Below are 15108 nucleotides of genomic sequence, written 5' to 3'. Positions count from 1 at the left end.
AACTTGTAGTTAGAAAGGCTGGAAACCTCTGGTTCATTCGAGGAATGGCTGAGAAAAGAAAACCAAGCTAGGAGAAATGATTTGCTCCAGTGCACATCCTTGGTTGAGCTGTGATATATGCTTTTTGAACTTGGCTGGTTGTGAATCCAAAAGATACATGTGATGAGGATGAAGTGGGATATTGAAGTCTGCTCATCTAGTCTTTGGGTTAAGCCTTTTATCCACTTGTTAAAATTTTATCATTCCTCTTTGGCTTATGCCAAGGGCAGTCAGATGCTGTTCTGAGTCAAATATTACAAATACCTTTCTTTACATGATACTGAATTTGAAAAAGAACAACCCTATTCCAAACAAAGACCTGGAAAAATCATGGCTAATGGTGGCAGTGTTGAGAAGTAGATCCCAGGACCTGCCATCAAAAGTGTAGATTACAACTCTGATGTCAGTATTTTGATGTTGGGCAAGGATTTAATCTTTCTGGAAGTCTATTACCATACTTACCACATTTGTGTGATATGTGTGTTCCTGTAAACTGTACAACCCTAAGTAAAGAGTGCAGCAGTGAACAGTTAGATTAGTAGGTAGATTAGTCTGCTAGCATAGGCCACATAGTGCCAACAGCCATATAGAGATACTTAGGCAAGGATCAAATAATTACACAAATATTTACTTTTGTTGTTAAAAACTAAGTGCTGTGATGGAGTATGGGTATGAAAATGGATCTCAGGAAATAGGACATAGTTGGAAGGGGTGGCCACTGACCCTGTGCTCTGACAGACTGATGGTTAAGCTGAAATCTAAGGAAAAACAGATGGTAAAGAGATAAGGGGAGACCACACCGAGCTTATTTAATGACTTTTAAAAAATGTTTTATTGAGTGGGGTGAGGGAACGGAGGGTGGTGTAGTGCATACCTTTAATCCCAGCACTTGGGAGGCAGAGTCCGGTGGATCTCTGTGAGTTCAAGGCCATCCTGATCTACAGAGACAGTTCCAGGAGAGTCAGTGCTACACAGAGAAATCCTGTCTTGGAAAACTAAAAAAAAAAAAAAAAAAGAAAAGAAAAAAAAAGAAAAAAAGAAAGAAATTATGTCTATGGGTATTTTGCTTACATGTATATATGTGCCTAGTGCTTGTGGATGCCAGAAGATGGTGCTGAATCTCCTAGACTGGAGTTATATAGATGGTTATGAGCTACCATGTGGTTGCTGAGAATCGAACTCAGATCCTGTGTTAGAATAGCCAGTGTTCTTAGCCTTCAAGCCATCTCTTCAGCACCCTTAGTGGCATATTTAAAAACTTAGGAACAGAAGAAACTCATGAGGAAATGAAAGATCAATTTATTTTGTAAAATGTATATGGTAAGCAAATACAATAAGATGGGAAAAGTATTTCATATACAAGATCTTCCAGCTGCATACCAGCATGATCAACATGTTCAAAAGTTAGAAATATATGTTGTATATCAATACACAATACACAGCTGGTTGGGAAGGGTTGCTAGGACAGTGGGCAAGCCAGGATGTAGGTTTGTAAGTATGTGGAACTCTTAAAGAGTAAACAAAACATAATATTAAAATATAAGTTTATTAGTTATTTGGGGGACTGGAGAGATGGCTCAGTGGTTAAGAGCACTGATTGCTCTTCCAGGACCTGTGTTCAGTTCCCAGCACCCACATGGCAGCTTACAACTGTTTGTAACAGGGGATCTGACATTCTCACAGAGACATACACGAAGGCAAAACAACAATGCACATACAATAAAAGTAAATTATTATTTAAAAAATACTAGGTTTTTTTTTTTTTGAGATGCTGGGTTTTTTTTGTGTGTAACAGTCCTAGGTATCCTGGAACTTGCTTTGTAGACCAGGCTGGCCTCGAACTCACAGAGACCACCTGCCTCTGCCTCCTGAGTGCTGGGATTAAAGGCATGTGCTAAAAGTATTAGTTTTTTAAAGTGAAAAAGATGTAGTAGAAAATGTTGCTGAGAAAGATGGACTATTCAGGGTCACACAGGTAGTGGGGAAACAGATTCTCTTGTGAGTGCGTTAATGTGTCTGGAACATACTTGAACTCTCTCATAGGAAGTTTCTTCTTTAGTTTTAATGCTTCATATACTGACCTGAGTGTTCATGTTCCTAAGGTTAGAGACCCACCCGATTGCTTTATTGAACTTCCACTGTGAAATTCCCTGACTTCTATGCAATTGAAATGAATGTTTCAAGCATAAAGCAATGTGGTTTATTTATAGAATTGTCTTCCGGTTCACATGTATTGGGCCTGCTTCTTGGTGCTGAATTTTCTGTCAAAGGTTGTTTATTTCTAACCCGTTTTAGTTTCCTGTTGCTTTGTGGATTGGTATTACGACCCACAATAGGAACTCCAGGAAACCTGTCATACACACTGTAGCCAGACTGAGACCCTGTCAATTACTAAAACCTAAACTGCACATTATTTTACAGCCATATTTGGATATAAATTTGAGTTGGGGATTGCTATATTAGGTAGAAACTGAGCTTTAGAAATGTCACTCAGAGCCAAACATTTGTGAATGGCTCTTAAGTGGTATTGGACTGTTATTCGTTCGACAGTTGTGGGCAGGGCCTTCATCTCTCTGAGCCTCAGTTTCAACGTCTACAAAGTCGGGACTATAATGCTTTATCTGTGGCATTATTGACAGGAGGAAATGAACAAATATGAGTAAAACAAACAGCCCAGGCCTGCGTTTGTGTAGATCTGGTACGCTGATTGCTGCTGTCCAGCAGAACTTGTTAAAAATCGCATCAGAAGGAATTGTTTGCCTTTACTTTATTCATTTCATTTCTTTTTTGCATGTTTTTAAAGATAGAATCTCATCTAGCTTGAGCTAGCCTCCAGTTTGATGTTTAACTGAGGATGGACCTTGAACACCTAACTGCAAGAATTATAGTCATGCCTCACCACATGTGGCATTATGTGTTGCTCATTTTCTTTTCATTAAAAAAAGTAATGCTGGTAATAATATTTAATAATAGTTGCACACCTTGAGCAGTTAGTGTGTGCCAGGTCTGTGCTGGATGTTTTATATGTACTCAGTGTTTCATTTTTAAGTGAGGCCTATCTTTCTCACTGATAGGGAAAGGATGAGTTACCCCAGACAGAAATTTACATCCACATCTGACTGAATCTTTGCCACTTTACGCATTAGTTCTGACATATGTACAAGTGTCCTCATCCTGTCTGACCCTAGCACAGACGCCCTTAAAATGAAAACTGATAACTATCAAAAAGTATTTCTTATGTCCCTATTACCTAATAGTCACCATGCCAAGTGTTTTACCTGCCTAGTCTCATTATTCCCAACTTGAAGAAATAAGTACCAGTCCCATTTTACAGAAGAGCAAGTGAAGACTCAGCAGTTCTTATTTAGTAAGTGGTGGAGCTGGGATTGGATTTTATGTCTTCGTGCTGCAGAATGCCTGCTCTTGTGTATCGCGTTATGCTGCGTCAACACTTTAGCAGTTTTTTTTTTTTTTAAATGAGATGTGATTTCCAAAGATAGTGCTTCCAGACACTTGGTACTAATTGTTCTTAATTTTTAGCTAAGTAATAACCAGATTCTTGGCAGAAGCTCTTAGTGTGATATTTGTTGGCTAGGACTGTGTTCTGTCTCAGAAGAAACAATAGCATCTTTGTATGGTCAGAGACCTCAGAAATGTGTATAACTTGTGTTACCTCAATGGATGTTGGCATTTCCTAGTTCTAGACCGTGGAAGACCTCAAACCTCAATCATACTTCAGACTCAAATTAAAGTGGATTCTAATTGGTAATCAGTGCATAAGGAACCAAAGAAAATTTTAATTAAATGCTGCCATGTAAATTTTCCAGTCATTTTATGCCTATTAAAATGTTTTTCTTACTTATAGGCCCCTTTTAGTACTCTGCCTTTCCTCTTTAAACTTTATCAAGAGTTTGTGCTTTTGCTCATATAAGGGCTTAATTAGCATCATCATAGATTTAGGCTGCTGCACATTTGCTTAACAGACATTTAGATACACTGAAAGAACTCCACAGTCTGAGTGGGTCACTTAAGTCTCTGAACACCAGATTCTTCGTCCTGTAGGTGAGGAGAATAGTTCTTTTTGAGGCTATTGGGAGGCAGCTTAGAGATAATGTTTGAGTTCATGGCTCAGTTAGAGGACTTGCTTGGTAGTTGGCATGAATTGGTTTTGGAAGTTGCTATGGGTTTTCTTTTATTGAGGTCTTTTGTCTTATTCCTTTTAGTGACTGTTTGTGTGGATTCTCTTTCATCATGGCCTTGGGCATAAAGTGCCTCCGCCTGCTGCACCCTGCCTTTTGCAGTTACCTTACTACTTTGACCAGACCTGCTTCAGAAATTTCCATGAAGCCTGTGCATGGAAGACAACATGAGCAAAGGCAATACTTAGCCTACCAAGCCATGCCAGTTCGCCAGTTTGCAACCAAGAAAGCTAAAGGTAGGTGACCTCCTTCCCCTCTCAGCCCTTTCTTACATTTAAGATACCTCAGAGATATCTCTGACGTTCACACACAGACTTTGTTGAGCCCAGGGTTTGTTTTGTTATACCTCATTTATTTTCTTGTAGGCTCATAAAATGCCTACTTTATTTCATCTGGATGCAAAACTAGAGGTAAAAATATCAAGCCTACTGGAGTGCTTGTGGCAGGGATCAGCATACACTCATTCTTTAGGAAGATTTGAATTGAGGGTATAATTAAAGCCAGAAGGGTTTTGGGTGACAGGGCATTAAAGCCACGGGTTTAGATGGATGATCTTAATGGCTTATGTCACCCAAGAATGAGATTTTGATGTACCGCAGGTCTTAGCTTAAATGCCACTTCCTCCGGGATGCCTTCCTTGGCCTGAGCCTGGGTCAGGTCCCCTGTTACATGCAGTCGTGTACACTATTATTTTATTCTTGACACACTTAGAACTGCAGTAATTAATTAATCAGTTGTAAAATTGATTATTGTTCGTTAGCTGCCTGCCCTGATGATCATATCTCTCTTTGTTGTTTAGCGCTCTCCAGGGCTATATTGATGTAATTAGATTTTCAGAAACTTGGTTGGAGAAATGGATGACAGAGGATGATGAGGCAAACCTGCTGTTTGGGGTGGGGTCAGGAGTCCTGCTGTCCCTGATGGTGCTAGAATGTGCTGCTGAGTGTTTCTACTGGGACTTTTCTTTTCTGCTTTCACACAGATATGCTTTTATTGAAAGAAAGATTATCACACTGCTGAAAGAAAATTAACCCTTAGAAGACTTATCTTGTTAATGTTGGATTTGTATGTTATTTTTAAAGTTTTCTAACCCAATCCTTAGCATTATCTATTGAAAACAATTATAATTTTCCAGTGAAAAAATCCTTACAATTACCTAATAAATATACATGTTAACAAGTTGAAAATATAGAAATCAGGATATAGTTGTTTGGAAAAAAAAATTGCTCATGGCTGGCTCCAGATAGAGGAAGAAACCTGGGGATTCTGATGCCATGATGTCATAGTCTTCTAGATGCTCAATATGGCCTGCAAGCAGGGTCTTCTTCTTTTTGGTTGCTCCTCAAAGAGTTGACTGTTTTCATTCTCTTAGATTCCTTGGAGTCATTCTACAAGAGGATACTGTAGTGATATTTCATGTGTATTTTAATAAATAAAGCTTGCTTGAAGATCAGAATGCAAAACAGCCACACTAGTCAGCCATACAGGCCAGACAGTGGTAGCACACACCTTTAATCCCAGCAGCCACACTAGTTAGCCATAGAGACTGGACAGTGGTGCAGGCTTTTAATTCCAGCACTGGAGAGAAATACAAGGTGGGATGACACAGGAATTTGTTCTCTTTTCAATCTGAAGATTTCATAGAGGTAAGAGCTCTCTAGTGACTTGGCTGCTTTGCTTTTCTGATCTTTAGGTTGAACAGCGATATCTGTCTCTGGGTTTTTATTGTTCGTACTACATTTGGTGCCCAACATTTGGGGTACAAAATTCACGAAAAAGCCGTTTGCCTATAACTGCCCGTGGGACTCTAGCTCCACCCAGATGGGCTTCCTTTTCTTTTTTTCCCCAAGTCCATGAGTAAGTTTGGGATTTTCCTGTTGTAGCCTCTCTGAAACAGTCTCCAGCTGCCACCTAAACTCCAGGAGCTCCTGGGCTCCAAAGGCCACAGGACACATCCACCCTAGACTGCCTAGTTCTTCAAGTGGCCCCCAACCACATGTGCTTTTTCTGAACAATCCTGTGTGGTTTTCAGACAGCCCCTTCCTCTCTCCCCTGTGGGTTGCTGGCACTCCTTGAACCCCCTTCTTGGGCTACTGCCAAACTAGGTAGGTTGCTTTCAACTCCAGTCAGGCTTTTACTGCTCTGCGCAGGAGCAGTCAGTCCCACATCTTCCCCAACATCATAGGTGGATACTGTAAGACAATCAGGAATCTTTTTCATTTTTTTTTTTTGGGTTTGTTGAGACAGGGTTTCTCTGTTGGCCAGGTTGGCCTTCAGCTCACAGAGATCTGCCTGCCTCTGCCTCCCGAGTATTGGGATTAAAGGTGTGCACCACCGTCACCCAGCTAAAAATTGGGAATTCTTAAAGGGAGGAATTAGTTAAAAGGAAGAATTTTTTTTCACCACCACGTTGAAAAATGGGAAACCATTACAATGGAGGGATTTGGGTCTTTGTATAATAATATGCTGAACAGTTTGAAAATGAAACAATTAAATGAAAGGATATCTAATTTAGATGGGATTTATGTAATGCCAATTGTAAACATTTGCTGCTTTATCATTTTTGTCTTATCACTAAGAAAGTTGGTTAATCTGATACAGGCCTCAGAAAAACCTAATAAAACAGATCACAGAGAGACAGACAGAATTTAATGAAGAATAAATTTCAGCATTGCATTATAAGAATAGTGAGGAACAGCCTGTTTTCAGACAACCAACTTAAATATATCCAGTAACCTTACATGAATTGCCAAATGGCAGAGGCTCTGTTACAATTAAGTAGACTCTCCTATGTCAATGTTAGATTTAAAGAGATTCAAGGAAGCAATAGTCGTATGGCATCCAAATTAGCCTCCTCAGGATGTAATGTTCAGTTTTTAGGGATCGGAACTTCATTTCAGATAAAGCAGAGTGCGAGATGGATGAAATGTATCGGGCCAGAAGGACAGATAGGATTATTAAAACCATATGTGGCTAAGATAGCAATGAACCATGGGAATGTGATTTGTTACAGCAATTGGAATACTCGGATTAACATTCCTCCAGTCTTAAAAACAAACCAAAAATTAATGTATGTTTTTGGGGAAAATATTACAAAATATTATAGAGGACAGTCACCAACCATTCAGGTTGTACAAGAACAGGACACAGCAACTGTTCAAAGGCACCGACAGCCCTACCTTTAAAATGGCTTACAGACTAACCTGTATGGGTTGAGCATATTGAGGAATCAACCAGCCCTTGGAATTCTCCTGTATTTGTTGTTAAAAAGAAATCTGGAAAATGGAGAATGGAAACAATCTAAGAGCTGTTAATAAGGTGATTTTGCCAATGGGCTCTCTACAGTCTGGCATTCCTCTGCCTTCTCTATTGCCTAAAGGATGGCCTCTTAAAGTTACTGATTTAAAAGGTTGTTTCTTCATTATACCTTTACAAGAAAAGGACAGAGAAGAATTTGCCTTCACAGTCTGTGCTTATAATAATTCTCAGCCTGCTAACAGATAACAGTGGAAGGTTCTCTTTTAGGAAATGCTAAATAGCCCCACCCTGTGCCAATATTTTACAGGTCAGCCATTGGAAATGATATGTAAGCATTATAAGGAAATGTCCTACTTGCTCCTTATACAGCCACACATGACTACCTGCAGGAAGTAACCTAAAGGGTACTCAAAGGAATGAAATCTGGTAGATGGATGTGCTCCATTCTGTAGAATTTGGAAAACTAAAATATATACATCACACCATTGATACCCATTCCGGTTTTCAGTGGGCAGCTGCTTTGAGTTTGGAAAACATTGATTCGGTAATCACACATTTGCTACAAGTTATGGCCATCATGTGGTACACCTGTACAAATAAAGACAGACAATGCCCCAGCATATGTCTCTGTGAAAATGAAACTGTTTTTTCCTTATAATATAAAGCACATTGCAGGTACACAACACAGTACAGGCCAGGCAGTTATAGAAAGATAACATATCTAAAGGATGTTAAATAAACAGGGATGATAAGTACCCTCAGAAGAAATAGATTGCTTTACTAACTTTGAAGTTTCTAAATGCTAATGAGAAAGGAATAACAGCTGCAGAGAGACATTAGATAATAGACAAAAATCTACAGAGTTAAATCAACTGATATACTTTAAAGATGTACTGACCTCAAATTGGAAACCAGGACATATGTCACGTTGGTGAAGGGGTTTTGCTTTTGTTTCCACAGGAGAAGAAAAGCCATGGATACCATCAAAATTGATAAAGATTTGAGTTGAACAAGAGACACCTCTTACTTAGAAGAGATGATAGTTAATCAAGCTGCATGATCATTTAATCTAAACTAACCTATGCTTTTCATTTGATCAGATGTAACTTCCCAAAAGAGAATAGACCCAAAATTAGGAACTGTTCAGAACAATTTCAAGGTGCCTAGCTGAGATGATCCAGCCTAACAGACTACTCTAGCCAAGACTTGAGGCAAGCCCTGCACTTTCCCAGTATGCAGAGACTAGACAACAAATGATACAGCTGCCTCACCCAGGACTTGACAATTAACCTAAATTTTTCCTTTCAGGATCTCCTAATGATGCCATGTGCCCCAGACAGCAAGAAGTAAATTTAAGAATAAAACAGCCACATTCTCAAAAGGTGGGGTGGGTGGTTTTTGGTCGTTCAGTAGGTTATAGCTATTTCTCATTGTTTAGAGGGGTTGGGTACAAGTTGTTATTGGTTACGGCCAGAAGGAAAGTTGGGCAACAGAGACTAGATTTAGAGTTCTAGTTTTGAAAAGAAAAAAGGGGTATATAGATATGATAGAATAAAAGGGTAGATTATTGACTCTACTCTTAAAAGAAAAAAAGGGCAGATATGGATATGATAAGATAAAAGATAGATTATTGAGCCTACTTTTTAAAAGCAACTACTAGTTTTAGATGTTTTATATTGGATTGGACTTTTGTATGTTATATACAAATTTTGTATATTGATATAAATTTGAAGTTAATTTTGTTAGAACATACTGTACATATATTTCTACTCCTGTTCAAGGTATTGTACCTGTACTACTTATTTAACAATATAATGCAAATTTCTAGTCCTTGTTGTTACCAATTGTTTAGGATAAGGTAATGCAGATTAGTACTTAATCACCTATTATAACTGAACTCATAGTCACTTTAGGTATGTTTTCAAGGGCAAACAAAGGTATATTTTAGATAAGCAGGTCATCTTCAAAGACTTCAGAGGTCTACAGAATATGGCATTTAAGATGGTTTAATAACATAGGTACTCTCTCTTTTTTTTTTAAATGACAATGAGATATGTCTGCTCTTGGCAGCACCAATCTACTTCAGGGAAGATGATGGCTATTAAAGAAACTTACATGGAATTAACTTTCTTTGTGGCAAAAGGAAGCTACTGGGCAAGAAAATGCACTTGCCTTGACTGCTGACGGTATTCTGTCCTAATTGAACAAGCAGGGCACAAAAGAGAGTGACTGCCAAACCTTGTCAAGACAAGGTTGGGGCAGCCTTTCTGAATATCCTGCTTCACAGAAAATCTGTTGAATAGGCTATGCCTATAGGCTGAAGATGGATGCCCCAACATTGCAGAGGAACTCTGGGTGACTGTCCAGACAGCCAGCTGTTTCTGTCATTTTTCACATGTTTTGGAATCTCATGCTTATACTTCTGCTTTCTCAGTTAATATTAGTTCCTTCTTTAGTCTCTGAGAGAGTTGAGGACTAGGTAGGTATAGTTTCCTTGTTTACCAGATGCATAAAGCAAGTTATGGTAGAAAGTAAATTAGGTACAAGACTTTGAACTCACCAAGATAGGATAGATAAGGAGAATTTTCTCTGAATGTGTCAAAACACATTGTTGATGTGTCTATTGCCTGTATGTATTGTAGATAGTTATTGTAATTTTTGTATATAGTTTTTCTTATATTAGTTACAGCCTTCTTTTTTATTTTAGACAAAAGTGTAATGTGGTGATATTTTATTTGTATTTTAATAAATAAAGCTTTCCTGAATATCAGAAAAGCAAAGCAGCCAAGCCACTAGAGAGCTCTTAGCTCTATGAAATCTTAAGACTGAAAAGAGAATGAATTCCTGTCTCATCCCACCTTATATTCCTCTTCAGTGCTGGAATTAAAGGCGTGTACCACTGCCCAGTCTCTATGAGTAAGGCTGCTAGGATTAAAGGTGTGTGCTACCACTACCTGACCTATATGACTGACTAGTGTGACTGTTTTGTATTCTGGTCTTCAGGTTTAGCACCAGTATCTGTCTTTGGGTTTTCATTATTTGTGCTATGGGATTGTATCCTTTATTGTTTGTGCTATGAGGGTGTTATATCTGTGAATGTTACACAAACAATAACATTTTATTTGTACTCTTTGTATCTTTTTCAAAAACCCTATTCTACTCCAAAGTAATTTATTTCTGAATGTAATGTGAATTAACAATTTTGACTGTAAATATTTCTGTGTAGACTCACACCTGTAATCTCAGTGCTTTAGAGGCTGAGGTAGGAAGATTACTGGCAGTTCAAGGTGGGGCACCCTGATCTGTAAAGCTCAGTTTAGGTTTCTTTTCCATAGGGGCTGTTAGCTATGTTGTTAGCACTTTTGTCATCCAGTTGGTGCTAACTCCTGTGTTGTATACCACTCTTCCTTATATAAACTCCAGTGTTGGATACCACTCTTCCTTATATAACTCCAGTGTTGGATATCACTCTTCCTATGTAACTCCAGTGTTGGATATCACTCTTCCTATGTAACTCCTGTGTTGGATATCACTCTTCCTTATATAACTCCAGTGTTGGATATCACTCTTCCTATGTAACTCCAGTGTTGGATATCATTCTTCCTTATATAACTCCAGTGTTGGATATCACTCTTCCTATGTAACTCCAGTGTTGGATATCACTCTTCCTATGTAACTCCTGTGTTGGATGTCACTCTTCCTTATATAACTCCAGTGTTGGATATCACTCTTCCCATGTAACTCCTGTGTTGGATGTCACACTTCTTTATGCGGTTTTGTTGAACTGTTCTCTCTGTGCTAAGTTACCCTTACTTCCAGAATTAGTCATAAAGCTTGGTGTGCACTGCTGCAGAATTTTACCTGTTACACACATTTTTCTTACCTTTTTCCTCTTCTATGTTAAATTTATAGTCATAAGCCAACATTTTCTAGAAAATGCTATCATTATTGTATCATTTTATGATATACTCATAATTTATTTTGAGGTATAACATATACATTGGCTCAGTTGAGTTTTGAAAGTGTGCACAACCATGTATTCATCTCTTAGATGTAGGGGGCTGGAGAGATGGCTTAGCAGTTACACTGGCTGCTCTTCCAGAGAACTGGGGTTTGATTTCCAAAATCCACATGTTGACTCACAACTGTCTGTAAGTACAGTTCCAGAGGGCTGAAGACCCTCATCTGGTTTCCTTGGAACTAGGCCCACATTTAATACACAGACATACATGCAGATAGATACTTATACACATAAAATAATAAATAATTAAAAGAAATAAAATGTGACATTCTGTGGAGTTACTTGGGTGTCAGAGGCAGGATATTCACTACAAGTTAAAGGCTAGCATGGACTGTATAACAAATTCCAGGCAAGCCACACTTATATATTGATAGTGTCTCAACACAGCAACCACAAAATAACAAGGAAACAAACAAACAAAAACAGAAACAAATGTTATATAAAAGAAAATAAAAGAAGAAAACATCACTTATATTCTATAAGCTTTCCCAGGAGATCAGCTTTAACACCATCAATTTGTTTCATCTGTTTTGAACTCAATGTCTGGCTTTGTGAGGTAAGAGATTTCTTGTGAGATATTTGCATGTTGCACCTGCAACAGTTGCTATGTGCTTTGATTTTTTTTATAGTGTCCCAAAAGTGCTGCTGCAGTTTATTATCCTGTAATGGCATCTGGGTCACTTGCAATTTGGAGTTAAACTAGCAGTATCGTCACAATATAAACATTCTTATCTGTGTGTTTTGGTGCATACGCTGCACATTCATCCCGTTACCCCCGTACTCTCCTTCCCTGCACTCTAGTCTAAATTGAGTAAGTATGATTGGTGATAACGGGCATCCCTTTTTATTCTTGACTTTAGAGGGAGTTTTTTTTTTTTTAAGATTTATTTATGTATACACTATTCTGCCTGCTGTATGCTTGCAGGCCAGAAGAGGGCACCAGATCTCATAATAGATAGTTGTGAGCCACCATGTGGTTGCTGAGAATTGAACTCAGGACTTCTGGAAAAGCAGGCAGTGCTCTCTCTTAACCTCTGAGCCATCTCTCCGGCCCGTAGAGAACACTCCTTATATGTTGATGTAAAGAATGTTCCTTTCTATTTTTCATCGTCTCTTTTAAGTAAATATATCTAATCCTTGAGCTTTTAAAAAAGGCATTAGCAACTTCTTTTTTGTTGTTGTTGTTACTAGGCAAAGAATTTTATTATCCTTTTTTCGAACTTTAGTCCCAGGCTTATTCAGCTTAATTTACTTACAAAGAATGAATTGTGTTTAAGCAAAAACTGAAAAGAACTGCAGTGTCCAAGGGACTTGGGCTTAAAAATATTAGCACTCTTGATTTGATCAGATCCATAAACAAAAGACTTTTAAAAAGCAGCCATGATATAAAACAGTAGCTCACTTCTTCAGAAGTTGCCTCCACTCAGTTTCCCCCATTCTTAGGAGCTTCATCAACATTCTCCTCCAGATCTGGGACTTCATCATCATCCTCTCCAGTAGCAAGTGGTGCTCTTCTATCCACAGATTGTTTGCATAGAGCTTCAGCCACTCTCCATAAACTAGTCAGACTGTCTGCCCCAAGCTGGTTTAGAATGCTGGGAAGCATTTCTGTCATTTGTTTTGTCTCAACGTGGCCTGTAATGGTGAAGGTATTTGCTACCAGAGACGCCTGAACTTTAGGGTTGTTAAAATGGAACACTGTTATTGGTTTGTAAACATGGTCACCTCTTCAGTACCAGAGATACTGTTCACCCCTAACTTCTTTAAGAACTGCAGTTTTTTATCATCTGCTGTGGCTGTTCTGTGAACCCCTTCTTCTTTCTGCGAGCAGTTCCTTTCCCACCAGTGCACACTTGTGCCTGCGGTTTGCTATTTTCCTGGTTCATGATTGTCTTTTCGGAGTAGAAATGGGGCCACGCGGGGGACTAGGGTTTGTGTTCAGGGGGTCTCGAGCCAACCAGCTGAGATAAGATGCATACACGTGGGAACGTAAGATGGCCAAAAGGCACTAACTTCTAATCAGATGATAGACTGTGTTTATTGAGTTGGTTCTACCTCCTCCTTTAATTTTTGCAGCACTGAGGATTGAACTGGCATGTGCTGAGCGTATCCTACACTCTGCCAGATCTCCAGTACTCCCCTGCCTTTAATCTGTTAATGGAGGAACTCAACAGCCTTAGCTTTTCTGATGTTAAATCACTCTGCAGTTTTGATAAGAGCCCTGCTTGGTTTTGATAATTTAAATATATATTGTGCTTGATACATAATCTGTGTATTAATTACTGGATTTATCAAGTTTGTATATAGGATATATATTAGACTCTTTAGTCTGTGCTTGCATGTGTAAATTTAGGCTGAATGTAATCCCACATAATGAAGGGCTTAACTCTTCCCCTGCCCTTGTTAGGTCTTGTTTACACTAGCCTCATCGTGTGAGATGAGTGCATATCTCTTGTAATCGGATGTAATAGGATGGTTAAAGTTCCTTACCTCCTTGGTAGAACCTGCCTATAAATTCATCCGGATCTGGAATGCATAAATAAACTTGAAATCATAGATTTAGTCTCTTTAATAGTTATGAGACTGCTTATATTTTCTATTTTAGAATTTTTTTCTGTTTTCAAAGCTGTTGGTCTAAATTATCCTAATGGCCTCTTAAGATTAAAAAATTTTAGCACTTGGGAGTCAGAGACAGGGGGACCAGGCCAGCCTGGTCTACAGAGCAGGTTCCAGTATACACAGGACTACACAGAGAAACCTTGTCTCAAAAAACAAAGTAAAAGATTAAAACTTTTACTGTTTTGATAACTTGAGACAGGGTTTCTCTGTGGCTTTGGAGCCCGTCCTGGTACTAGCTCTGTAGACCAGGCTGGTCTCGAACTCACAGAGATCCACCTGCCTCTGCCTCCCGAGTGCTGGGATTAAAGGCATGCGCCACCACCACCCGGCTTTTGATAAATAACTCTTTTACCTTCTCTTTTTTTTTAAGCATCATTTTGCCAAAAGTTTATCAGTATTACAAGCTTTTTTTAAAAAAAAATCCATTTTTTTGTTTTTTGTTTGGTTCATTTTTTTTTTTTTTGTTTTTTGAGACAGGGTTTATCTGTGTAGTCCTGGCTGTCCTAGAACTCGCTTTGTAGACAAGGCTGACTTAGAACTCACAGAGATCTGCCTGCCTCTGCCTGCTGAATGCTGGGATTAAAGGTGTGCACCACCACCACCTGATGCACAATTAATGAAAGCTCAGAGTCAGATATTGAGGTTCAGCCTGAAGATATGAAAAGCAAAGCAGCCGGGCGCTGGTTCTTACCTCTACCTCAGTCTGAGATGGCGATCCTGCCTCCAGGAATCTCAGGATGACGCTGTAAGAACAGGCTCCTCCCGTTTTATAGTCCTTTCTAGTTCTGGGATTAAAGGCATATACCGCCAGGTTTCTATGGCAACTGGCTACTGGGATTAAAGGTATGTCTATAAGACTGACCAGTGGGACTGTTTTATTTTCTGATTTTCAGGCAGGCTTTATTTACTAAAATGCAAATGAAATGCTACTACAAATGCCAGGCTAAAAACCTTTTGTTTCTTAGTTTGTTG

General features: G+C 38.9%; 1 protein-coding gene and 1 pseudogene across 3 annotated transcripts in view; one reads left to right on the top strand and one right to left on the bottom strand.

Annotated features, from left to right (window-relative positions):
* Positions 1–15108, top strand: part of Mrrf (mitochondrial ribosome recycling factor) — a 67537-nt gene that overhangs the window by 1209 nt on the left and 51220 nt on the right. For all 3 annotated transcript variants that reach the window (XM_048432271.3, XM_048432270.3, XM_048432268.3), the window contains exon 2: positions 4263–4474. In XM_048432271.3, coding sequence (XP_048288228.1) covers positions 4291–4474 — 184 coding nt within the window. In that variant the 5' untranslated portion in view covers positions 4263–4290. The remainder of the gene's footprint in view (positions 1–4262; positions 4475–15108) is intronic.
* LOC125399024 (transcription factor BTF3 pseudogene) lies at positions 12941–13409 on the bottom strand (annotated as a pseudogene).

The sequence above is a fragment of the Myodes glareolus genome, chromosome 21 (genome assembly GCF_982192425.1).
Source record: "Myodes glareolus chromosome 21, mMyoGla1.1, whole genome shotgun sequence".
Taxonomy (NCBI): domain Eukaryota; kingdom Metazoa; phylum Chordata; class Mammalia; order Rodentia; family Cricetidae; genus Myodes; species Myodes glareolus.
The sequence above is the reverse complement of the archived record's forward strand: the minus strand, read 5'-3'. Positions and strand labels throughout refer to the sequence as shown.